General features: G+C 38.3%; 1 protein-coding gene across 3 annotated transcripts in view; it reads right to left on the bottom strand.

The window, feature by feature from the left end:
- Positions 1-27886, bottom strand: part of Lpcat2 (lysophosphatidylcholine acyltransferase 2) — a 77187-nt gene that overhangs the window by 20745 nt on the left and 28556 nt on the right. For all 3 annotated transcript variants that reach the window (XM_004664866.3, XM_045158720.1, XM_045158723.1), the window contains 3 exons: positions 16482-16564; positions 14113-14238; positions 11764-11917 (listed from right to left, as the gene is read on the bottom strand). In XM_004664866.3, the coding sequence (XP_004664923.2) occupies positions 11764-11917; positions 14113-14238; positions 16482-16564 (363 nt within the window). The remainder of the gene's footprint in view (positions 1-11763; positions 11918-14112; positions 14239-16481; positions 16565-27886) is intronic.

The following is a 27886-nucleotide window of genomic DNA, read 5'->3' as shown; positions in this document are numbered from 1 at the left end:
GGGGAATTGAACTTGATTTAATCAGTGGGTAAGTCCCTTAATCACTGAACCATCTCTCCAGCACATCTTAGTTAAGTTTTAAAATCAAGAAATGTACAGCTACTAACTTTATTCTTTGGCAAGTTTCTTTTGGTATATTCATAGTTTCTTGAGATTCCAGATGAAGTTTAGGGCTGGGGTTTCTACTTGTATAAAAAATGGGATTTTGATAAGGACTTTATTAAACCTGTAGGCCATTTTAGGTAGAGTTATAGTTTAACATGACTTTCTTCTACTCCATGAGAACAGAACATCTCTCCATTTATTTGTGTCTTTTAATTTCCTTTAACAATGCTTTGTTGTTTTCAGTGTACATGTCTTTCGCTTCCTTCATTAAGTTTTTGTTTTTCCTAAGTATTGTATGCTTTTTGATGCTGCGGGAATTGTTTTCTTAGTTCATTTCTCGTATGGTTTATCTTAGCATACAGATACCCAGATAATTTTGTGCACTGCTTTATATTTATATCCTGCAGTTATAACAGATTCATTTACTAGTTTTGTGTATGTAGGACCTGTAAAGTCATTCTCTACATATAACCAGGTCATCTGCGGACAAAGAACCTATTATGTCTTCCTTTCTAATTCACAGATTTTTATTATTTTTTCTTGCTTAGCTAATCCTGCTAGGGCTTCTAGTAGTATGCTGAACAGAAGTTGTGAAAGCAGACATTTTAATCTTGCTCTTCATCTTAGAGGAAGAGTGTTGAGTCGTTCACTACTGACTATGAACTTAGCTCTGGGATTTTTGTATATAGTTTATTATATTGAGGCATTTTCTTTCTGATCTTAGTTGGTGGAGTTTATTTTTATCCTGGAAGGACACTGAATTTTGTCAAATGCTTTTTCTGAATCAATTAAGATTACAATATATTTTTCCTTCTTGTAATATGGTATATTACATTAATTTCCAATATAGAGATCCATCTTTATACTTCAAGAATAAATCATGCTTAATTTGTACCATATCATATTTTCAATATTCTTTTGAGTTGTTTGTTAGTATTTTGTTGAAGATTTTGATATTAAGTTTGTGGCATTTTTGACTGTAGGGTTTTTTTTGTTGTTGTGTCATTTACTATCATGGTAATATTAGCCCTAAAGAGTGAGTTAAGAAGTTTTCTTTTTCAAGTTTTTAGAAGAATTTGAGGGCAACTAGGGCTAATTTTTCTTTAAGCATTTGGAAGAATTCACCAGTGAAGCCTTATGGCCCTAGTCTTTTCTTCATTGAGAAGTTACTGACATAGATCAAAATCTAGTATTTTTTGTAGATTCTCTACTTCTTCATGATTTTAGCTTGGTCAACTGTGTACTTCCAGTAATATGTCCATTTCACCTAAGTTATCCAAATTACTACTATACAGTTATGCACAGTACTCACTTATAATCCATTTTACTTCTGAAAAATTGGCGGTAATAGCTCATCTTTTATTTCCTTTGGGGGGCCTGGCTTCTTTGGATGTTTTTCTTAGCATTCTGTTTGTGAGATTTGGTTTTGTATTGGTAATAAGCATTTCTTTCTTTTTTTTTTTTAAACTATGGGCACTTTTTTTAAAAAATTTTTCATTTATTTATTTATTTGAGAGCGACAGACACAGAGAGAAAGACAGATAGAGGGAGAGAGAGAGAATGGGTGCGCCAGGGCTTCCAACCTCTGCAAACGAACTCCAGATGCGTGCACCCCCTTGTGCATCTGGCTAACGTGGGACCTGGGGAACCAAGCCTCGAACCGGGGTCCTTAGGCTTCACAGGCAAGCGCTTAACCGCTAAGCCATCTCTCCAGCCCGGTAATAAGCATTTCTTGAAGGCCATCTATGATCAGTAGTCTCAGACAATGCTCTGTGAAACCTACCTCTCATACTAAGTAGTCAGAACTCAAGCCTTCCAGGGTCTCTTATAGTTCTACTGGTGAATTCAGAGAAAGGTGGCTGGAACACGGGGTCTCAATTTTAAATCTGAAAAGTAATGGTAACAGTATCTCACCTGCTTACTTCAAAATGACCCAGTCTGATTTACTTTTAGGACTTGGGTGAGGTAGGTAGTTAGTATACAAAGATAAACAGAACAGGATTGTTGTGCTCAAGAATCAAGTCAGTCTATAGGGCTGGTAGTAATTATAAGCTGGTGTATATATTCTCATTTCTACTATTGATAATAATCCATGGCAGTTCCATGTAGTAATGGTTTGGTATTCAAGTTTCATGAATTTTCTGTAAAAGACAAAAATGTATTCCAGATAAGGAATGAGAAACTCAGAAGAGTTAGCTACTCAGTCAGGTTCATGAAGCTAACACATCGTGTGTTGCACTGTCAGACCAGCATGGTTGCTGAAAGAACAATGAACTCTGCCTAAGCAGAGAAAGGAAGGACCTTCACCTGCAGAAGAGAGAAAGTAGATGCTTCAGTACAGCTGGGTGAGACATCTCTAAGTGGGTAGCAGAGTTAAAAGGATAGTACAGTAAAAACAGACAGGAACTAAAAGATACTAGAGATTCAAGAGATGGTGAGTAGTACATGTGATGAATTTATTTCGGAGAGCAGTAGGAAACAGAGATGGAATTGGAGGGGTTTTGGACTTCCAGGTAGTAAAGTCTCCCTCACAGGTCTGTGTAGAACTACCAATGACCTAAATGTGAAGTCAAAAAAAGAATAGATATGAACTTACTTTGGCACTGTATACTTCTGGTATTGAATAATGATTATTCGATCTGTTATTTGGAAAAGAACAGTAGCTACAAGAGGACATTTGCATTCCCACTCTCTCTCTTTCTCGTTTGCTTTTTTTTTGAGGCAGAGTCTCACTATGTAGCCTAGGCTGACCTTAAACTATTCATCCTCTTGCCTCAACAACCATATGCTAGGAGTCCAGGTATATGTGCCACTACAGCCAGTTAACATCACTCCTTTCTAGGCTGTAGGAGCAATGTTCCATCTCCTGGTACATACAATAACTAGCTTTATTCTTCATAGGAACAATAAAATGAACTCTGTGAACATACAAGAACAAATGTTTTCCGTAGCCACACAGTAAAAGGACCACAAAAAGACTACTTTCCTTTCAGAAGCTCACAAGAAGTCATCTAAGCTTACACAGGTTTAAACTCATTCATGTTAGTCTCTCCAAGAGGAATAACATTGGCTTTGTCTTTGTAGTATTATAAGTTGGCTTGATAGAAGCCACTGTTGTATATCATGTGCCTCCTTCTACCCAACTGAAGTGGGAGTTTTGTTGCAGTTTAAATACAGTTCTTCTCATTTATTTTCTGCAAAGAAGGAGGGCATTTGGCTAACAAATTCTCATACATCATCAAAGAATAAAATACTATTATTAGGTTAATAAGTTTTTCTTCACTGGGTTACTTAACCTTCCACCACTATTTATTAAAACACTAATAACAACCCAAGTTTCTATCTAGAAGGAAACATTACTAGTAAGAACTGAAGAAAAAGGTGTAAGGAGACGCCATACCTAATGGGAAATTTAGTCTCAATTTGGGGCAAGACTTATTGAAACTAAGAGATAAGCAATGACACGTGGATGTTATGAGCAGTATTATTCTAATAGCCTCACACAGAAACCACCTAAATGTTCACAAACTGCATAGACAAAATGTGATATAACCACACAAAGGAATAGTACTCAGTAACAAAACAGGATGGATTCCTGATAAATGGATCTACCTCAAAACATGCTAAGTGAAAGAAGCCAGACACAAGGAACACCACCTTGTAGTATTCCATTTAGATAGGGAAATCTACAAAGACAGAGAGCTGATTAGTGGTAGCCTGGGGCTGGGTGATAAGTATGTGACAGGAATTTGCAGTTAATGATACAAGGGATCATATTGGGTTGGTGGAAATGTTCTAAAACTGATTTATGGTGATGTGTGCACAACTTGAAAATAGATCAGAAAAAAGTCATTGAATTGTACACTTGAAAAGAGTCATATGATATGTAAAATATGCCTCAGAAAGTTATTTTTAAGTAAGGAGTGACAGTTTATAGCAAAAGGAATGCCAAACCAGGGATTTTAGTCTCAGTCCTATAATTAGCCAGCTCTTGGCTATGAGCATGCCACTTCCTCTACTGGACTAGCAGCTTTCTGCAAAATAAAGAGAATGGGAAACTGGGTACCAAATGACTTTTACATTCTGCAGTTTGGGGAGTCTAAATTTTCATGCGCCATGAAACAGTAACAGCAGCTTCCTCATTCTTCCTTTGAGTTCTGTTTCCCTCTTGTGATTATGCCTTTTTTTATGCTACATACTAGTCTAATTATCTACATCTTGAAGTTGTTTCCATCATTTTGAAAGACATATTTACAGGCCCCTATCCCAACATTTACATTTGTCTAGTGTTCAAAGATGTTCTTGCCTATAACATATGTATGTTGATGTTCTAAACAGAATGTCAAGGTCAAGGTTGGAGGGGTGAGGGGTGTAGAAATGGACCTGGTCTAGACTAACACAGAAGGATGCACAGCTCCCACTTCAGGTAAAGCCCCTCTGCCAAGTGGGGCTTTCATCAACAGCAACATGATCTGGACCAGACCATCCTACTTTGTTGATAATTTGTGATAAGTGTGTCATGTTGGATAGAATCAAAAGCTTTTCTCAAGCCCACACAGATATTATCAATTTTCTCTGTTATTATCTTGGGTCCTTACTTTGTCATGTGGAGAAATAAACTGATCTGACACAGTTTGTTCTCTACAAAGCTCTGGTTTTAACTCCCTTGTGTTCTCCAAGGCCAGAAATTGCTCATTTATTCTAATGAAAACACTCGAATTGCTGTAACCACCTTTGTTTTACCTCTGTTCGCATCCCAAGGTATACATGCATTAAGGTAAAGCATATAATTGTCATGGGTAAGTCTCTAGTAAATAACACTAGCAGAGAACATACTACTAAGATGGAGGAAGTGCAAGTGTTAAGTCAACTGCAGGACAGAAGAGTTCAGGCACACAAGACTGCCAAATGAATAGGAAAACTACACAGAAAAGTTCACCTGTCCCTCCCAGAAAGCTTTAGCCTTTCCTCTCTCCCCCAATTATATTACATAAATTAACAAATGGATTTCCTATGACAAATTCTGGCTGAACTTGGCTTTGAATCAAGATGATTTCTTCACACATGTCCACTATATTAGTTAGTCAAAATTGAACTGGAAATTTAAATAATAGGAAATTTCATAGGTGATTTCCAACCATTTAAACCACTAAGTATCATCTTCTAACTTTCAATGTGAGCAAAAGCCCCGCCCCAGACAGCAACTTGCCTCCTCTGATGGGGAGCGGCCAACAAGGATGCTTGTTGTTTTTGGCACTCAACACTTTTATCTGAACTCATACCAAGAACAGGGCAGACCCAGGAAGGACTTGGGATAAAGAAACACATTCACTCCACATAATGAAACAGTAATGAAAGATCTTCAGAAGTTCACAACAGCCAGAAAGGCTGGATTGCCAATGTGCTGAAGTATACACAACCTTTCCTGTCTCATATTTAAACAAAGGACAGAGGACTGCCAAAAGAACTTAGCGCTAGATGACAGAAATGGGAAAACATCACTTGTCTATTTTTGTTGTTGTTGTTTTACAGAATGGGAAAATAGTAACCATCTACCATTCGTGGGGCAATGGTCTATGTACAGAACAGTATTAGTGAGAGAGAAAGCATGAATTTGTATCAGACAATAGCATTCTTTTCCTCTTCTCTTTTTTTAGGCAGAACTGTGGGATGTATCCATGAGAGATAGATTAGACAAGAGTAAAAATTCATGGTGATCTGCTTTAAATTAGCTATGGAATATCCCACAAGTGAACAATGATCACTATGAGCAGTGAACCCCATCTTTTGATCCATTCCTTAACTCTGTCAGCATGCTTAATTTTTATCAGCTTAGAAAATACACCATGAACCAGCAAACTATAGCTCAAAGGCCAAATCCAGACTGGTGCCTGCTCTATAAATAAAACAAGACCAAATAAAATTTTCTTAGTACTAGCATGATATTCTGTCTATACACTCTCTAAGACTGCTGTCATGCTATAAGGGCAGAGGTGTTTTCAGTAGAGATCATATGGTCTGAAAAGACAAAACTTTTTTTACATTTGACCATGTATGGAAAAACTTTGCTGATTGGAATATAACTTTGCTACCAGTAGGTATGAATACAAATGCATAAATACCATATAATATTAGATGGTTACACTAAGCCAAATACATAATGAAATACAGTGTGGCATATGTGCTAGTAGTAAGACAGAAGAGGCAGATAATGTTGGCAAGCTAGCAAGAAAAGCTCTGTGTGTACTGAGTACTTGAGGGATGTCTCATAGCTATATAAGCTACCATTGGCAGGGCAGTACCCGCACCTGCTCAAAAGCATGGTGTCTATGGTGGATAAAATGAACAATATGTTGTTAGAGATATGGCAAGTATTTTTGATTTAGCCAGCATTATTCATTAATCTCATTAATAAGGTTTTTTCAAATGTGTTAACAAAGAAATCTAGTATATATTTGAGCTATGAATATAAAATATTGAGAAGCAACTATCCCAAGCCATTGCCTGAGATCTCAACTGAAATTCACCTGGGCATTTAGTTAATTTCTTAGTTAATATCTGAAATGGAAAATGCAATACATGGTCATAAAATAAAACTTATGTTATTCTTTTCTTTTTTGTTTCTCAACGAGATGGGACATTGCCAAAGATACCACATTATTCTTGACCCTCCAAATTGTCTGCAATCATATACCTGAGAATCTAAAGAACATACTACAAGGTACTAACTGTTTTCCAAAACAAATTTAGGCAAAAGCTATTGTGGAGGCTGAAGAAATGGCTCAGTGGTTAAGGGAGCTTGCTTACAAAGCCTGAAAGCCTTGGGTTCAATTCCCTAGTACCCATGTAAAGCTAGAATCTGAAGTTTGTTTGCAGTGGCAGGAGGTCCTGGCATGCCCATTCTCTCTCTCTCTCTTTTCTTCTTTTTCTGTCTCCTTATAAATAACTAATGAATAAAATATTTTTAAAGAACATTGTGAAGCTTTAGTAGACAAATCAATACTATAACTGATAAAAAAAAAAAGAGCAAGGAGATACTGGAGAGAGATTTATGTCTTTTAGCCATTCCTAAAATACTAATCAATGTATTAGTCTTAGGAAAGGAAGAGGAACAGAGATCCATGTGGGAGGAACATGTGAGGAGACCATGGGAGCTTTGAGTTTATAGCTGCTGGGCCAGGAACAGTAGCACCTGCCCTTTCACGTTTCTCCATATCTCCTCACTAAATCCTGAATTTAACAAGTGAAGCTACTGAGAGCAACAAGGAGTTGTTAAACTTCCTTGCTCCTCCTTCAAATGTTTCCCAGCTGTATCAGTTAATTAGACTGAGAGAACAGGCCTGACATGGGTATGTGCACAAGGTGTGGCAACAATTGCATAACACAGTTTTTCAAAACAAAGAAAACCTTCACAGGTACAGACATGAAGGTACACTGAAAACAAGAGACAGAGAGAATATATCAGATGCACTAGTCATGAGTTCTCTATCTTCCAACATGTAAAGATCAAAAGTGAAGCACTTTATAGACTAACATGGGTTTTTTCTAAAGCTAAGTTCACCACACAAACACATGAGGAAAATTTAAAATTATAAACTGCATGTGGTAGCCAGATCTGTGTCTCTATCATTAGGAATTTCTTCCCAGCCTCTGCATCCCTCTACACCATGTCCACTTCCATCTCCCTATATACATGGATGAGCCCTTAGCCATCTTTCCATTTCCTTGTCATCCTTCAAAGCATTTTTGCCGAAAAAAATTCCCTCAGTGTTTTTGTTTTGTTATTTATATTTTTTAATGGTTATCTCACCAAGTGTGGTGGCATATGCCTTTATTTTTATATTTATTTAGTTTATTTATTTGAGAGAGACAGAGAGAAAGAAAGAGGCAGATAGAGAGAAAATGGATGTGTCAGGACCTTCAGCCATTGTAAATGAACTCCAGATGATATATGCAACCCCTTGTGCATCTGGCTTATGTGGGTCCTGGATAATGGAACCTGGGTCCTTTGGCTTCACAGGCAAATGCCTTAACTGTTAATCCCTCTCTCCACCCCATTTTCATTTTTAAACCAGAAAAAAAATGAAAGAAGAGGGTGGAGGAATGGCTTAGAGGTTAAGGCACTTGCTTGCAAAGAGTAAAAATCTTGGTTCAATTCCCTAGCACCCATGAAAAGTCAGACACACAAAGTGGTACATGTGTCTGGAATTTGATTGCAATGGCTAGAGGTTCTAGAACACCCATTCTCTCACTCTCTGTCTCTCTCTGTGTGTGTATGTGTCTGCCTGTTTCTCTTCTCTCTGTCTCTCTCTGCTTGCAAATAAAATAAATATTTTTTTAAAAGAAAGAAGAAAAGGAAAGCCCCCAAAGTATGAACCTCAAGCTAGTATAGCCCTGTCACTGAGTGGTTTCTCAAGTTAATTTAAATCTCGTGGGTGGCTCAAATTATGGTAGTGGCTATATTTTCTTTTTAATATACAGATGAGATCATCATGTGTAAATTGACATTCTGATTTTTAATGAATTGTGTGTTGTAACATTGTATTATATTGCAAATATAGTTTCAAACTTAGTAATTAATAATCCTAAAGCATTTTGTGTTCAAAATACATTTTGTTGTCTAAAAGTAAGCCCATAGCTAAATAAGAGGAGCAGATCAGAAATTAGGAATATTGTTGCCTATCTATGTAACTAAGAAACAACTTTGAGAATGGGAATGGGAAAATTCTACAAAGCAGAAAGCCCAGACTGGTAAATAGAAAGTATCAGAGCTAGAGAGATGTGTTAGCAACTAAGATGCTTGCCTGAAAAGCCTAAAGACCCAGGTTTAATTCTCCAGTACCTATGTACGCCAGATGCCCATGGTGGCACATGCATCTAGAATTCATTTGCAGTGGCTGGAGGCCCCAGTGTGCCCATTCTCTCTCTCTCTCTCTCTCCCTCCTTCTCTCTCAACTAAATAAATAAAAATAGCATACACACATATACATATGTGTGGATAGTTAGATAGATAGAGAGAGACTCATGTTATGCTATTTTGCAAGGATAAACATATGTATATGTGAAGAGTTCATGAACAGGCAAAGTTAAAATCATACACTCCGTAAGGAGCCAAGAAGGAAGATTTTATGTTTATATTCAATGTAGAGTACATTATACAAAACAAGAAGATATATGTGCAAATATTTATATTACACACACACATATATATACATATATATGTATGTATGTATGTACACACATAAACACACATATATATTGAGCCTGTAGAAACAGTTCCTAGAGAAATGTGACTGACCAAATAGGTGCTGTTCCCACCAATTTCCTAAGGCCTGAGGCTAACTGTCTTCTCTAGTTCTGAGTGAGTCATTCTGACTAACTGATGGTTATTTGACCACCTGCGTGCATTAGCTTCCTTTCTCACTCCCAAGTATTCATGTGTTTAGAATGGATACAGAAACCTGGGATGTTGGCAGGCATCACAAATCATCAGAAGACAGAGGTGGTTCCCTAACAGTTATGTAGCACTAGGTATGACAGTTTGACACCTGAAGGACAAGGCAACTTCTATGGAAATTATTTTTAATTTTGAGGAAAAAATTCTGGTGATATCTAAGACACGCTATAAATTTATTCCTTTGTCCCTGTTTCGTGGCCCTTCCAATTTCCCTTTCTCCTTTCCTGATTGTATATCCTTGCCATATTCCTTCCCATCACCAATGGCAACTACTGAGAAACTTACTTAAAATTACTTGCATAATTTCTTGAGCCATAGCGAAAGTTGCTATAGAAATCTCACAGAAAGATGAGTGATTATAAAAGTGGGTTTTTCCAACTTACATAATTACATCCAATAATTTATTTGTACCTACCCTTAAACCTTCACACTGTATAGTAACACCATGACACTGATGCATTATCATTTCATGGAGGACAGATCATCTGTATGCTATAAGTAAGCCCAGAAGAAAGACCCAGGTATTAAATATAGAAGAATCTAGATATAGATATAGAAGCTCTTCAACTGCATCATATTAAAGAAAAGCTCACCTATTAAGTCACATAAAAATCATCAGAAACATGCTCATGCTCTTGGGGGAGGAGGAAAAAGGTTTGCCTATCTGTCATCAAGCCATAATTTTATATTTTGCAAAATATCTTTTCTTATTGGTAACAGAGAATTGGGACTTTTGATGCCAGCCAATATGGAATAAGCTTAACTTAAGCCCTCTTTCTCAATTAAAGTAATATCTCTGAATAAACACAAAGAGCTAACCACCTCAGAACAAAATCCCATAGCAAGAAGACTGCTGAGGAAGTCAAAACTTGAAAATAACAGTAAGGTCATGGACCGTACCGGCCTGAAGGCAATAGGACTTCTTAAAGTTGTTAACAGCATAGTCAAGGCCTTAGGAACAATTGAAAAATAAAGTTGTCTTCAGATAATGAAAAACAAAGACACTATACTAATAAATATTTACCAAAAATGAAATAAAATTAAAACCTGTGTTGGGCCCTGAAAGGCCTAGGCGTGAGGCCTAGTGGAACCTCCTGAGCCTAGCTAAAGTTTGGCGACCTGTCTCTGGCCAGCTATGACTCAGCAGGATGCCTAAGGGCTTCTGGCCTGCTACTTCCTCCTGGTAATTGTAATTACCATTTCAATAGTTAAAGTTTACTATTGGCCCTTACCTCTTCTCCCACCCTAAAATCCCCGCCTTCATCCCCAACATGATATAGGCAACTGCTCAGAGTAATAAAGCGAGTTGTTCCTGCATTGCAAAGACTCCCGACTCAGTGTGGTTTTTCTCTGGTGGCCAGGAGAGGTTTCTGAGTCGTCCGACGCTCATCATCCCCTCAACCCCTAGGGAGGAACCAGCAGGCCTCGTCCTTACCTCGGCACTACCTGTGCGGGAAGGAGCCCCGCAAACCTGCATTTAAAGCAAAACTTATAAATGAATACTGAGATTATACCTACATACATAATTGCCACTAATCAGTCACAAATCAAATTGAGGAATAGATAAGTTAATGATGACAAATTCATATAATAGAATCTTAGCTACTAAAGGGAACAGATTATTAATACATAAAACACAATGAATCTCAAATATATTATGCTATGTGAAAGAAATCAGCTAAGAATCTAATCCTGTAAGATTCTACTTATATGACATCAGAAAATGGGAAGTTACAGGGAAGGATACATAAAAATTGAAAGGGATTAAAGGTGGGGATGGGCTTGATACAGGAATTATTATTTTTTTATCTCTTTTTCTGTTTTTATTTATTTATTTGAGAGGGACAGACAGAGAGAGAATGAGGATGAGAGAGAAAGAGAGAGAGAGAGAGAGAATGGGCACACTAGGGCTTCCAGCCACTGTAAACAAACTCCAGATGCATGCGCCCCATTGTACATCTGGCTAACATGGGTCCTGGGGAATCGAGCCTCGAACCAGGGTCCTTTGGCTTCACAGGCAAGCGCTTAACCACTAAGCCATTTCTCTAGCCCGATACAGGGAATTATTACTGTTTCTTTTTTTTTTTTTAACACCTGTTGCATGTTGAGTGCAGTAGTAGTTACATGCTTCGATGCATTTGCTAGAACTCACAGAACTATAACCAATGGGGTGCATTTTCATATACTAAAATTTAACCTACCCTGTCAAAGAGTGCAAAAAGTTGTCTCAAGACATCCGAAACAGGTAACTTTAAGTACTCTGCAAATTCTTCAATTCCAATTCTTCCACCTTTTGCAGAACTTGCAATAGATGCGTATTCATCCAAATGCTTACGAATCCCATCCCAATCTAATCTAAACAGTGGATTATAAACAAACACATGTTATTAGAACTTTCCAATTCACATAGACATTTTATCATCATTGCTTCATTAACTTCCAGGGGGAACATGTTTTATATGCTAAATCTGAAAAGTGAAAATGGGTATTTAAAAGAATATCTTGAATATGTGTTAAAACATTTTATTTTTACTTATTTATTTGAGAGAGAGAGAGAAAAAAAAAATGGGTGTGCCAGGGCTCCAGCCACTGCAGACGAACTCTTTCATTTTTAAAAAAATATTATTTATTTATTTGTTTGTTTGTTTATTTATTTATTTATTTATTAGACATAGAGAGAGGGAGAGAAAGAGAGAGTGAGAATGGGCATGCCAGGGCCTGTAGCTACTGCAAACGAAGAACTCCAGAAGCATGCGCCACCATGTACATCTGGCTTACATGGGATCTGGAGAATCAAACCAGGATCCTTAGGCTTCACAGGAATGTGCCTTAACTGCTAAGCCATCTCTCTAGCCCCAAACAAACTCTTGATGCATGTGCCACCTTGTGTATCTGGCTTATGTGGGTCCTGGGGAACCAAACCTGAGTCCTTTGTCTTTGCAGGCAAGTACCTTACACTGCTAAACCACTTCTTGAGCCCAAACATTTAATTTTTAATTAAAAATTTAGTATAACTAAAAAATTTCCAAATATTTGAAGTAAAGAAAACAAAAAGATCACTGTGCTATAATAATAAATAGCTCAGGAATTTTTTACCTAAACATTATCTAATAAGTTCACAGTTACAGGGCTGTTAGGAAATAAACAGTAAAGTTTGATCTTAAAGAACTTTCAGAGTGATTATTCTTATTGCAATAGGGGAATTTATTAGACTATATACATTTCCTTCAATGGTTATAAAATATAAGGATGATATAGGCTGGGACGATGGCTCAACATTTAAGGAGCTTGCCTGCAAAGACTAAGGGTGAGGTTCAGTTCCCCAGCACCCATATAAAGCCAGATGCACAAGGCGGTGCATGCGTCTGGAAGTTATTTGTAGTGGCAAGAGGCCCTCCCTGTCTTTCTATCTGCTTCTCTCATAAATAAATAAATAAATATTTTAAAAATATTGATTGGAAAATGTACTGTGGCATGTATCATATTCTGTTTTTGCCTTGAAGAATTAAGTAAGTTGACTGACCATATGTTTCTATAAGCAATTCCAGAGACTATGTACACTTCAGACCTACATATTACTGTGGAAATAGTACTAAAACAAAAGCAAAACATTATTGTCATTATTGTCATCTACAAGATGCAACTAATATTTCATATACTATTTATAAAATATTATATTTCAATACTGAACTCTCAAACAGTAACTGATTCTGCAGTAATTTCCTAGGAAGGATCCCAAAGTCTATTAAATAATTAACAAATTCTGAAAATTCCTAATAAGGATGAGAATAGAATAAGTCATAATTAGAGGGGATGGGAGGGTCATACCTTTTATACCAAATAGCCAAGTGGGAATGGTTTAAACTGGACCTTAAACTAGGTCATTAAAGCATGAAGAGGGGCTGGAGAGGTGGCTTAGCAGTTAAGGTGCTCGCCTGCAAAGCCGAAGGACCCAGGTTCGACTCCTCAGCACTTATATAAAGCCAGATGCACAAGATGGTGCATGTGTCTGGAGTTCCTCTGCAGTGACTACAGGCCCTGGTGCATCGATTTTCTCTCTATCTGCTTCTCTCTCTCTCTCTCTCTCTCTCTCTCTCTCTCTCTCTCTCTCTCTCACACACACACACACACTCTCAAGTAAATAAGTAGTAAACACTACATACACATACACACAGCAGAGCACAAAGGGGAGTTTTTGCCTTAAAAAATAGGAACACAGAAGAAAAAAGTTGGGTAGACCTCAAGTAAACATCTGAACATCAGTGATGGTCAGACAGTTTGGAGTGGCAGGTGGTCTTTACAGACCCATGCTTTCTGGCATTTGCTTTCTTCCTGTGACCACTGCCTATCCTGATCTCTCACCTAAGTGTTCTTGAACAAACAAGACTAGATGAAGAAAATGGAAGATAAAGTCACAGTCCCAGCTTTCCTAGTAAACACTACATGGTACTAGAGCTGAGCAATAATAAAACAAGAGAAAATAAATGTACAGGATTTTATACTCATTTATGACTGATTAGTATTGACCAGTACTTTTAACAAATGCTTACTTCAATTTCTGGCTAATTTTAGTAAATTCAACCAATCCAGCTTCCATAGGCAATGTTAGCTGTCCTGCTGAAATCATCAATCTACAGTCTTCATAGGTATGATCTGTTACTGGTATTCCCAGAGCTCTACAAAGAAGAAAATAATCAATTTTTTAAAGTAATGCATTTTTGTTACCCCTGACATGGCCAGTAGATAATACTGAACCAAAAAATATTTACTACCTTTTTGACCACCAAATTTGGCTTTTTTTTTTTTTGCCAAAGACACATTTGTTTACTTCACTGCTTTACTGTGGCTCATTAAAACTTTTTATAACTGTAAACTTCTGCCTGTGGATCTGACAATTTTCATTTTGTGCTTAAACTACAAGGACAAGAATAATAATAATAGTTTATCTAAGTCACTGAACATAATAAGAAGACTTAGGTTCAAGTGGTAACCTGCACTTCTTTGGCAGCTGTGGGCCTTTTGGCACTAACCCTAAGTTTCACTCTTTCAGGAGTACACAGGAATACTAGTTCAGTTACTGCAGGGATGAAGTAACAGCAGTCGCCTGCAGAGTCACAGTGTACAAATACGCAGCATTTGTGTACATGGCAAGCAAATAATCTATCCAAACCATCACTGTCTGTGGTTCTTCCCATAACTACAGCTCACCTGCTTCCAGAAATACTAAAACAATTTGATCCTAGGGCATTATTTCTTCTAAGCTTAATACTCTCCATCTTCCAAAGAGACCAGAACCTCACTACTATTCAGAGAACTAGGCTGGTTTGGAGTCTCAAAATGTTTCAGGAATGCTAAAAAATAAGCCATGCAACATCATAGAAGTTTGGTGACAGGGAATGTGGATTTCAGTATTATAGTTGTAGGGAAATTGCTTATCAACCTGACTCTATTGTCTTGCTTCAGAGAGGTGCCATAAGGAGCATGGCATTAGATGCCACAAGTGAAGGCCTAGCACACTTGTGATCTTATCACATTTTTGCCTTTACTTTGATCACTTTGGGATTCACTGTGTATGCAGCACCCCTGCGTGGGTCTCCCATGTGAGTGCTGGGATTACAAGCATGGGCCACATTACACCTGGCTCATGTTCAAGTGCTTTTATCATGTACTTTCTTTCTCTTACAATCAAAACCATGTGAAAGACAAGGCAATAATTTTAATACCCTTTTCACACATGAGAAGGAACTGTGGAGAGGACTTGTTCAAGTTAGTTAGTGCAGCTAGCTAAAGTTTCTCTGTGCAATGTAGTTCTTTATGTAAGGCTATTATACCTTCCCCAATCTTGCAATTCAGAAAAAAAAAAAACAAAAAACAAAAAAAAAAAAACCAGCTGCTGGAACAAATTCCTCCTTTGTTTTTAGCTGTTATTTTTTTTGACAACCAAAGTATCAAACTCTTTCAGTTTCTAATGTTTTATTAAGATGCAAGGAAGCAAGCAGCTTCAAAATTTGCTTTTACATTGAGAAAGAAAAAACCTAAAAGCAAATTTTGTAGCTGGTTCAGAAATTAGATAAAATGAACACACCTAAGTACACTTAGTAGCAAAAGAATGTTTTAATAAGTGCTTATCCTATTTTGAAAATTATGTATTTTGCTATGAAATATTAATATGCATCAGGATTTTATATGTGTGTAATGTACCACTGCATGTAATGTGTATAGATATGAATGTGAAATCTAACTACAAGTCCACATTCAGCTATGAAGCTAAATTTATAGTTCCTGTTGAATTTTTACTAGAAGAGAAAACCTGCTGCAAGCCTATTAGCTCCAGACCTCCTACTGGGGCTAATGGTGAGACGTGTGCCTGGGGAGAAGGGTATGCATCTGGAGGACCCTGGGCAGTGGAATAGTACAACGCAGTCTTTCATTACAAGACAGGAGGTGATTTATCTAAATAGAACACTGGCCAGTTAAAACTTCCTTAAGTGCTATGCAGTTTCTAAATCCTAAATTTATAGCTATTTCTACACAAAGGTAACTTTTTTCTCTCTCTTTTGTACATCTTGTACCCTTGTAAACTTTTTCTTTTCTGGAGCTATCATCATGAATGCCTCAGAAACATCAGCCCTGGCAGCTGTATGAAGGCTGAAGGGATGGAAATCAGGTCTCGGCCAGAATGTGTGAGACCATCAAAGAGGCTCTGTTATAACAATGACAGCCCAGTTATTGCATCCATCCCTAACTTGCTAGTGAAGACACATTCCCATTATCTTGTGGCTGCCACTCTGAAATGTTTAGGGTGTCTCTCAGCATCCTAATGAGACTCAAGGTGGGGGGGGGGTAAGCCTAAAGCTATATTAAGTGATTTTTTTCCAACTATTTTCTTATTACTGACTAGACTCATATGGATACTTACTCTGCCATTAAATTCCGGACTCTGCTGGCAAAAAGCACAGGATCATGTTTTTCTTCATCACTTGGTACTTGAACAGGCATAAACTGAAAGACAAATATACCTTTCATAACTATCCTGAGACCCAATACATTAGATACATTAATTTGTAAACTACCTATATGTTGGGGCTAGAGAGATGGCTTAGTGGTTAAATGCACTGGCTTATAAAGACTGACGATCCAGGCTCAAGTCCCCAAAATCCACATAAAGCCAAATGCATAATAGGTATATGTATCTGGAGTTCATTTGCAATGGCAAGAGCCCCTGATATACCAATACTCTGTCTGTGTCTCTTTCTATCTGTCTGTGGTCTCTTTCTCTCAAATAAATAATTTTTGTTTTCTTTTTCAAGGTAGGGTCTCACTCTAGCCCAGACTGACCTGGAATTCACTATGTAGTTTCAGTGTGGCCTTGAACACACAGCAATCCTCCTACCTCTGCCTCCCAAGTGCTGGGATTAAAGTATGCACCACCACACTTGTCAATAATCTTTTTTTAACTACCTATACTATAAAATACTATAAAATGTCTCCCATAGCCTGATGTACTTGGGATAAAGAGGAGCACTTAATCCCAAGTTGGTGGAGCCTCTGGGAGGGACAGCCTTGATGAAGTGCATCACTGGGTGTCGGCTTAGAATTTTGTAGTCCAGCCCTGCTTGCCAGCGCTAGCTAGGTTCTCTCTCTACTTCTTCCCTGCTGGTGTGGAGATGGCACCAGGCTGTCTGCTCCTGCTATGCTGTCCCCACCATGAAACTTCTCAAAACTATAAGCTGGAAATAACCCATTTCCTTCCATCTACTGCCTCTGGTCAGGGGTTGTATTCCAGAAACCAGTAAATAATCTATCAGCACATTTTATCCTTTGTCTTTCTAGAGTATAGTTCACATGAGGTCATGGAAGGAAAGCTGGGCATGGACTAAATACATACAAGTCTGTGTGTGTTAATTTTGTTAAACTATCTCCTCAAGTGTGGAAAGGAGGCTCTGGTCACCCGCTGTTCTTGCGGTTGTGACACTGAAGTAAGCCACTGTCTAGAACTCTGGAAGTTGTAAAATTTAAGCTCCTAACAAAGCTGTATTTTATCTACTCCCATTTTATGTGAAAATGTTCTTTTCTCATTGTTTTTCAAATCTTTTCTTTTTAAGTAGTATTTTCTTCCCCATCCATTCCAATGTAAACCATTAGTTTCATTAACATTTTTATTGATTTTAAAAAATAAATAAATAAACTTCAGGGCTGGAGAAATTGCCTAGTGGTTAAGGCATTTGCCTACAAATCCAATGGACCTAGGTTCGATTCACCAGGACCCATGTAGGCCAGTTGCACAAAGGGGAGCATGCGTCTGGAGTTCATTTGCAGAGGCTAGAGTCCCTGGCATGCCCATTCATTCTCTCTCTCTCTCTCTCTCTCTCTCTCTCTCTCTCTCTCTCTCTCTCAATCTCAATCTCTCTCCCTCTCCCTCTCCCTCTCTCCTACCACCCTCCCTCCCTCCTTGCCTATTTCTCTCTCTCAAATAAAGAAAAATTAAAACTAAACTTCGGGGGCTGGAAAGATAGCTTGGTGGTTAAAGCACTTGCCTGCAAAGCCTAAGAACCTAGGTTTGATTCTCCAATGCCAACATAAGCCAGGTGTAGAAGGTGTCTGGAGTTCATTTGCAGTGGCTAGAGGCCCTGGTGTGCCCATTCTCTCTTTCCCTATCTGTCTCTCTCTCCTTCAAATAAATAAATAAAATATTTTAAAAATAACCTTCAAAATTGGCTTTTTAGCTTTCTGTCTATCTTATTTTTTGCTTTATCGGGTTTAGTCTCACTTTTTTCTCCACCTGATATTTCTGATTTGTAGTGTCTTTGTTGTAGTTACCTTTGCATTGCTGGCATAAAACACCTGACCAAAAGCAGCTCAGGGGGGAGGGTTTTTATTGGCTTACAGTCTTAAGGGGAAGCTCCATTATGGCAGGGAAAACATGGCATGGGCAGAGGCTGGACATCACCTCTGTTATAGCAGGTAGAAAATAGCAACATGACAGTGAGCCAAACACTGGCAAGTGGAAGCTGGCTTTAACACCCTTAAGCCCAACCCCAACAACATCCCTCCTCCAGCAAGGCTTCAATTCTCAAGTTGCCATCAGCTGAGGACCTAGCATGCAGAACACATGAGATTATAAGGGACAAATAATTCAAACAACCACACTGTCTTTATTTAAGGTTTGCTAACATTAAGAAGGTTTTTGTTGCCATTTTCAAGAATTTATATAAATTTATAGCTTTCACAATATTGCTGCCAATTTTAATCAGATAATTCAACATACCTATTACCTCAATCACATAAGGGGGTTAAAAGCTTACCTCACCTACCCAGTGCCCAGATTCAGCTCAAGATTTGTCAGACCTATTTTGACCCACTAAACCATTTTCCCTAAGGTATGAGAGGAAAGAGCAGGAAACAATTAATTCTGCTGTGGGACAGAGAAATGTCACAAGAAATGTCACAAGAGGCAACAGCTAGGAAGAAGTTACACACAAGACAGCTAATTCCGTACCACGTGCTCTACTAAGAAGTCAGTGCTAAATCAGGGCTTCTAGTGGATGTCCTTTTGCCAAGAGTTCCTATTTGTTGAGTTATACTTATGGTACTTCATATGCATCATCTCATCTCATTAACTCATCCTCCATTTCTATCATTAACAATATGGGTCTACCAGGCATGTGGCATATGCCTTTAATCCCAGCACTTGGGAGACAGACGTAGGATGATTGCTGTTAAGTTTCAGCCCACTCTGAGATTACATACTGAATTCTAGGCAGGCCTGGGCTAGACTGTGACCCTACCTCAAAAAAAAAAAAAATTCAAAACAAAAGAATAGGGGTCTGGAAAGATGACCTACTGGATAAGGAGCTTGCCAGCAAACCCAAAGGACTCCAAGTTCAATTCCCCAGGATCCATGTAAGCCAGATGCACATTGGCACATGTGTCTGGAGTTCATTTGCAGTGTCTGGAGGCCCTGGCATGCTCTCTCTCTCTCCCCATCCTTCCCTTCCTCCCTACATGCCCCTTTCTCTCACACACTCAAATGACTAAATAAAAAGTTTTAAAATGAATAGGGGTTCACAAAGGTTAAATGACTGACTCAAATCCATTCAACAAATATTGCTAAATTGCTGGGACACATTCCTATCATGTGCCCAGGCAGTAACCCTAGGCCTTGAAGATTTGGCACTGGTGTTCCTACCCTCAAGAAGTTCTCTGTGCAATGGGATAGAAATTTTTCATACAATGAGCCAAATCAGCTCAGGAGAGCTGCCTATAAGCATCTATCATGCACTGGGTTCTTTATATTAGATGCTTTATAGAACTAGCTCTCTTAACAATTCCCTGAGGTAAGTTCTACTATTTACAGTTAAAAGATGAAAATGAGCTTACAGAGATTGATCAGTATAACCCAAGTCACACATGGTCATCAGAACTATGAACTGAAGAGAGAGAGAGAGAGAGAGAGAGAGAGAGACAGAGAGAAAGGGGGCGAGGGAGACAGAGAGAGAGAGATCTGTAGAAAGAAATAGCACTTTTTCCCCTAGGACCTAGTTTTAAACTTGTCAATCATGTTACGAGGCCCAGGACATTGGTGACAGTGATAATATTTAAGCCAAGGAGAATAACAAGATACGGTCCCAGTCCTTGAGTCACTTCAGTGGTAGAGCACCAGAGATACAAGGAAGAGCATGGTGACTGCCTACAGGATACAGCGGTGGTCCCAGGAGAATCCTCAATACCAGCAATATGAGGAGGGAGGGCTTAGAGCGTAGCTGGACTACAAGAGACCATTTACATGTGTAGATCTTACAGAATCATGTGCTCCCTGCCACATTACTTTTCATATTTATTGCATTAAATTCTTCAAGGGAGCAGCGGCACATGAGAGAAAGAGCACTCAGCCTTGGCCCTGCTGTGTGATAAAGGAAAAAGACAACATTCTGCCCTGATGGGCCTCTCATGCTTCTGTGCAGTGAATAACTATGCCTGCTCTCAAAGATCCTTCCCAATTGGAAGTCTCTCTACTGAGCATCTAGTTATTCCTTAAAGTGGAAGAATAAGCCAAGCCACCAGGGGTCTCCCCATCACTTAACTATCCAGAACAAAAACTTGGCAGATTAATAGTACTAAAATCTCCCTCCATCTTCATCAAGTCAAATTTCTTATATTTGCATGTTATGAAATTTAAGAAAGAACAGAGTAGGTTCAAAGTCAATGTTTATTACATTTCTAACAAAATAGTACAAGAAAGTTAGGTTTTAAATTGCCAAATATTTCTTTATTTTTTAAAACAGCCAAATGGCCATTTATGATACACTTGATTTATAGGTCATAAAAACATAATGAAAGCCCTCCAAAATAAACTGCTTCTACACCATTAGTCAAACAAAGTCCAGTGAACTATGGGTCTGGTTCTACTAGTGCAGGTAACATTTTCCATAAAATGACTTCTAGTAACTCTCATGGTGGTATGGCATTTTATCCTTGAGGAAATAAATTCCACAGAGTAAAAAATAATAATAATTAAAAGCCTGGACTTAACAGTTTTGGGTCTTGGCAGCTCTGTGCCTATTGAGAAGCAACTCAGTGTAAATTCTAATAAGGTTATCTCTGCTAGGATAAGACTTGGCCTTCTGTACCGTGTGTCTCTTTACACAGTCATTCAGGGCTCACAGAATGAATACTGGCCTTATTTGGAAGAGAAAATCCACTAGAGAAAGGAACGTGGCAGCCCTGAGCTATGATGGCTCCAACACACATGCAAACATCCCAGGGACTTCCAGACCACACTTTTTCTTCCTACCTCTATCTTCTCTCATGGTCCTCAGTGCATGTGCCACATTGATGTCACAGCGCCTTTCCCTGGCTACCAACAGTGTTTTCAATTCCACTTCAACTCCAGTAAGAGACATATGATTTTTATCTATTTTATCTGTTTCTTTGAAAAAGGTCTTTACATTTTTAAAAACTCATTTGACAAATTCATATATACATACATACATACATACATACATACATGAAGTATTTTGATCACATTCACCCTGAAAAATTCTTTGGTCAATTTTCCCTCAGTACACATTATTTCTTCCTTAATGTCTGGAAAGGGCTTTGGCAATCTGACAGTTACAATGGAACTTATTCATCTTTCCTCATCCAGTCCCTCTGGCAACACTTCTCTGCCTTATCTACACTGGACCTGGAGTCAGACATTTCCATATGGCCTTTCCCTCACCTGGAATCTCTCACTTCTGCCTCAACTACACTAAGTGCCACACATTCTCTTGGTCACCCCACTTCATTCTGCCTTTCCACTCCCATGTGAAAGCATGAAAGGAGTTTAAAAGAAGTTACATGGGTCTCATGCTTTTCAAGTTTCAATTCCACTTTGATCCCTCTCTGCCTGGCACAATGACATTTCACTTTCAACTTCAGAACGAAGACATTCCATGAGAACTTCTGTTCTGTTCTACTGCACCTGAGACTGGCTCCACAGCTCCACACCCTTCCAGATCTTAAGCACTCGCCAGTTTGCCCTATACTTTACCATACCCTGTTACAGGTGAAAAGGGTGCCAGCTGCCAGCCTTCTCCCAACTGACACTTTCTTTGTGCTTTTGATTTTACTGTGCCCTATCTCTTCTAGGGCTTTCAACTGTATATAAGATGAAGTGAAAACTCTTGGGTGTATTGCATAAGGTGAGATTGGGTTATTTACATCAGTGCTGAGAACCAGGAAAATCAGGTTGCTCATTGCTTCCTTTTTAAAATATTTTTTTAAATTTACTTATTTGAGAGAGAGACAGAAAGAGGCAGAGGGATAGAAAGAAAGAGAGAGAGAAATAAAGAAAAGAGAGTGAAAGAAAGAGAGAAAGAAAGAACAAGTGCACTAGGGCCTCTAGCCACTGCAAACACACTCCCAACACATGAGCTACCTTCTACATATGGCTTATGTGGGTCCTGGGAAACTGAACCTGGGTTCTTTGACTTTGTAGGCAAGTGCCTTAAACACTAACTACTAAGCAAGCTCTCCATCCTATTTCCTTTTATTTTTTTAAAGTGCACTTTTGTGTGTGTACATGTGCTCATATGCATGTGGGTAGGGCATGTGTGTGTGTGCATGTGGCATGCAGGTGTGTATGTATATGTTTGTGCATGAATTGGAAGCCAGAAGTCAAAGTCAGGCATCTGCCTCAATCACTCTCTACCTTATTTGTTGAGACAGAGTCTCTAACTGAACCTAAGCTCACTGAGTTAGCTAGTCTAGCTAGACAGCAAGCCCTACAGATCCTTCTACCCCCATTGTCCAATCACATCACCACTGATATTACATGGGTTCTGGGGATCTGAACTCAGCTCCACATGCTTTCATGGCAAGCACTTTACTGAGTGAACCATCTCTCCAGCCCCTGCTCAGTGTTTCTTGACCACATCTAGCACATTCTTTTCTACTAACAAGTAGGAAGAGGAAGATTGATAACTGGGGGGACAGTATCATCAATTATTTTTTCTTGGAATAGAAAAGCATTTTAAAATCAATCTTAGTAAATGTGGGATTCTAGTTGTTCCTAGGATTCTTTTAATTTTTATGCTTGTGAGTGTGCACATATGTGCATGTGTGTTAGTGTATGCATGTGAACATGTGCAGTGAACACACATGTGTGTGTATGCACATGTACCTATGGGGGGCTAGAAGATAGCCTCAGGAACTCTGTACAACTCCTTTGAGGCAGAGTTTCTCACTAGCCTAGAGCTCACCAAGTAGGCTATAATTGGCTTGCCAGGGAGTCCCAAGGATCTTCCTGTCTCTATTACCCCAGCACTGAATCATAGCCATGGGCCACCGTGTCTGCATTTTTTTTCTTTTTACATGAGTACTGAGGATCAAACCCAGGTCCTAATAAAAGGTAAACACTTTACTGACTGAGCTATCTCTCCTGTCCCATAATTCTCCTTTGAAATCTTTAGAGAGGGCTGGAGAGATAGCTTAGCAGTTAACGTGCTTGCCTGCAAAGCCTAAAGACTCAGGTTCAATTCCCCAGCACCCACCTAAGTCAGATGCACATGGTGGCACATGCTTCTGGAGTTCATTTGCAGTGACTGGAGACTGTGGCATGCCCATTCTCTCTCTTTCTCACATTCACTCTCTTTCACTCCCATTCAAGTAAATAAAAATACGTAAGTAAATCATTATAAATCATCAGAGAGAAAATACAAAAGAAGGAAGTTATTTATGAACAATACTTTTTGTTTCCTTCTGAAAGGAAATGCCAGGTAAGGTACGAAGTAAAAATCAAAATACTTATTAAATGTACCACATAAGTAACCTTATTAAATCCTCACAATCTATAAAAATGTGCTGTAATCTCCATTTGCTACTGAAAACATAGACTTCCAGAAGTTTAAGTCATGTTCTGAAACACATACATGAAAGTTGTAAAAAAAACTGAAAAATAATTCCAGCTAATACTTTTTGTAACACTCCATTTCTCTAGTAGCACTTAGTTCCAGACTTTTGCTAGCTTCTAGAATATATTAGCTTTGTTAGAACATGTATCTGTGTTCAGTGTATATATATGTATAGTTGTGAGATGAAAGTTTTCCAAAAGGCCCATTTTATATTCAGAACTACAGATGATTTTAATGTATTCAGATATCTGAATTAACTGTACAACTAAACAACCATATGGATCATTTTGGTGAACAACAAAACATTATGTGGCAATGATTATATTGAATCTGAGAAACTCCTATAGTCTACAATGAGTTTATATTTTAAATATTATTATTATTACAAGAATCAAAAGGGTTTTGTGGGTTGCAGAGATAGTAAAGTGCTTGTCTTGAAAGCATGAAGACTCAGATTTGATCCCCAGAACCCATGTAACAAAAGCTAGGCCTGGTAAATTATTCCTAATGCTGGGAAGTGGAAATGGGAGGATCCCTGGAGCTCTATGGCTAGCGAATCTAGCCTAATTGGCAAGCTCTAAGTCAATGAGAGATTTTGTCTCACAAAAAGGTAGATGGGGTTTGAGAAACAACATCAAGGTTTCTGTCTAGCCTCTGTGTGCAGACACACACACATACATACAACAAAAAGTTTTTAAAAATTTAACTTTGCAAAGTAAAAAGTTATTATGTGGGGGCTTGAGAAACCATTGTTCAGCAGTTAAAGGTGCTTGCTTATAAAGCCTATTTGCTCTGGTTCAATTTCCCAGTACCCACATGAAGCCAGATGCACAAAGTGGTGCATGCATCTGGATTTCATTTGCAGTGGCAAAAATCGCTGGTGGGCCTATTCTCAATCTCTGTCTACTTGTAAATAAAAAATATGTTTTAAAAGTTATTATGAACTAGGGCTGGGAAAATGGGTTAATGGTTAAGGCATTTGCTTGTGAAGCCTAAGGACCCCGGTTTGATTCCCCAGAATCCACATAAGACAGATGCATAAGAGGATGCATGCATCTGGAATTCCCTTGCAATGGCTAGAGGCCCTGGCATGCCCATTCTCTTTTCCTCTCTATCTGTCTCTCTCTCTTTCATAAATAAATAAATAAATAAATAAATAAATAAATAAATAAATAAATAAATAATTTCATTTAAAAGTTAGCATAAACTAATATTGATTCATTATTAAATAAAAATATGTATATAAGCTCAGTATAACCTTAGTGCATAGTCTAAAGTAAACAATTTAAAGTCTATAGTAAGAAGCAAGGAGGTACAGGCTACACAATAATCCTCTGTCACAAAAATCTAACAAAATGTCTATCACAGTGCACAGTCATGCCTGAGACCTACACGTTCCCTCATGTCTCATTTATATTCCACCCAAAGCAACTGCAGTCTTGTAAACTCTATTCTTGGCAAGTGAACCATGCAGGTGTACTAATTTCTATCTTTTATTTTACACTTTATACTGTACCTTTTCTATGTTTATGCATGTTTAGACATCAATATTTAACACTGTATCACAAGTACCTGCATTATTGTTATAATAACATACAGGATAAGTTTGTAGTATAGAAGCAATAGGCTTTTCCATAACAGGCTAGGCTCTTCCATCTTCTTTTGTGTAACTCAGCCTGTGAAGAAACTGCCAACAGTGCATTTCTCTGAACACATCCCTGTTGCTATTCACTATATGAGTATCTTTCAGCCTCCCAAACAACTGGCTCTTTGAAGACTTAAAAAGTTTAACATAGCACTAATTATTATTCACAGTCCTTCCTTTCTTTTTCTTTTCTTTTCTTTTTTTTTTTTTTTTTGTTTTGTTTTGTTTTTTTGAGGTAAGGTCTCACTCTAGCTCATACTGACCTGGAATTCACTATGGAGTCTCAGGGTGGCCTCAAACTCACGGCGATCCTCCTACCTCTGCCTCCCGAGTGTTGGGATTAAAGGCCTGCGCCACCATGCCTGGCTCATAGTCCTTTCTTAAATCAGATTTTTTAACTTAAAAAAAATCCATTTCTAGTACTGAAGTATCAGAAGTCTAATGCTAGCTACTCTAAAATTGCTATAAGCTTTATAAGAGTTTTCCTAAAGCAATACATACCTTTGTGCCTATAGACTAGCCATTTTTCTGTATTTATACTACAGAGGATGGCTTCTAAAGTCAGCATGGTTTGAATGCACACTTATATGTAGCCTACAAGAAAGAAAACTAACTGGGCAGGCGTGTTTCCACTTACAAACCAGTGCGGGCCTTATGGTGCTACACCATCTGACTTAGCATAAATTCTGCATCATAAAATAAAACATAAAGCAGACTTTTTGCCACATTTTGTGATTACTTATCCACTACCTCCTGTCTACAAGAGCTTGCTTATGAAGTAGCTGCTTGATCAATGTGATCACTTGAAGACACTTTATAAATAAATGTAATTTTTAGTTGAGTCCTCTGTAGACATGTATGCCATCACCATTGCTCAAGGATGACAGAGAGCAAGTCCACAAGGCATGAACCTATATTTTTAAGATCTAAGAGTCAAGAAAGCAATAAATTATTTCCAATAAGGTGTTAATGTTGGGGAACAGGGAGAAATGAAGTAAATGATGTAGGAAAATATTTCCTAAATATTATTATATTCACAAGATTTTGACTATCCAAGGTTTTGGTAACTGCAGAGCTATATAATCATTCTGAAGGAGATGTGTAAAACTGAAAGCTCCAGCCATTGGCATATGAGATGTCCTGTGCCTCACAAAACTAAGAGTGTCTGAAAGGGCACTTTAATAATCCTCTCAAACTCTAGCACTCAAGAAGCTGAGGTAGGAGGACTGCTCTTAGTTCAGTGAGTTCCAGGCCAGCCATGGAAACAGAGCCATACCTTTTCAAAAAACCAACAATTGGCCAGGCATGGTGGGAAACACCTTTAATCTCAGCATTCGGGAGGCAGAGGTAGGAGGATGGCTGTGAGTCTGAGGTCACCCTGAGACTCCATTGTGAATTCCAGGTCAGCCTGGACTAAAGTGAGACCTTACCTCAAAAAAAAAATTTTTTTAATAAATTTAAAAATTTTTAAATTTTAAAAAGAAACAACAATTGACTCACAGTTCACTTTAGAAATCGTAACTCTGGAAGCTGGGAAGACAGCCAGTTGGTTAAAGTGCTTTTCTTGCTAGTATGAGGACCTAGGGTCCATCCTCAGAGCCCATGTAAAAATGAAAGGCATGGTGGTTGTGCTTATAATCCAGCACTGGAGAGGCAGGACAGGAGGACCCCTGGGGTGCACCAGACAGCCAACTTAACTTTATGGTGAGCTCCAAGCCAATGAGAGGCATAGTCTCAAAAAAAAAAAAGTGGGCAGTATTATACTTTTCCACATTTGCAAACACATAAATACATGTGCCCGCTCACCCACACATGTACACATAATTATTAAAAATATGATAATAATAATTCTTGAGTAAAATGTCTTGAGTTAGGCTTACTTAATGTTCAAGAAGTTCTATAAGCATGTTGACAATAATAACAAGGATTTCCATCAATTTTAAATAAAAGAAAAAAGGGAAGTATTTTTGCACCAACATACCTGAAAGTGGAGCACCAAGATGGACTTAGACCACCAACCAAGCTCCATGTGGGACAGCTCAAAATTCAAATATCATAAAGCTATTAGAGCTAGGCATAGTGGCTCTAATAGTCTACAATCCCAGCTACTTGGAGACTGGGGCAAGAAGATCATAAATTCAAGGCCAACCTGGACAATTCAGGAATATTGTCTAAAAATAAAATTAAAAGGGCTAGGACATAAATCAGTGACAGAGGCCATGATTCGTTTGCTTGGATAGCTGGGTTAACCTCCACACCCCCTTGCCAGTAGATTCACACTGG

This window comes from Jaculus jaculus, chromosome 1 (genome assembly GCF_020740685.1).
Source record: "Jaculus jaculus isolate mJacJac1 chromosome 1, mJacJac1.mat.Y.cur, whole genome shotgun sequence".
In the NCBI taxonomy this organism is placed as follows: Eukaryota; Metazoa; Chordata; class Mammalia; order Rodentia; family Dipodidae; genus Jaculus; species Jaculus jaculus.
The sequence above is the reverse complement of the archived record's forward strand: the minus strand, read 5'-3'. Positions and strand labels throughout refer to the sequence as shown.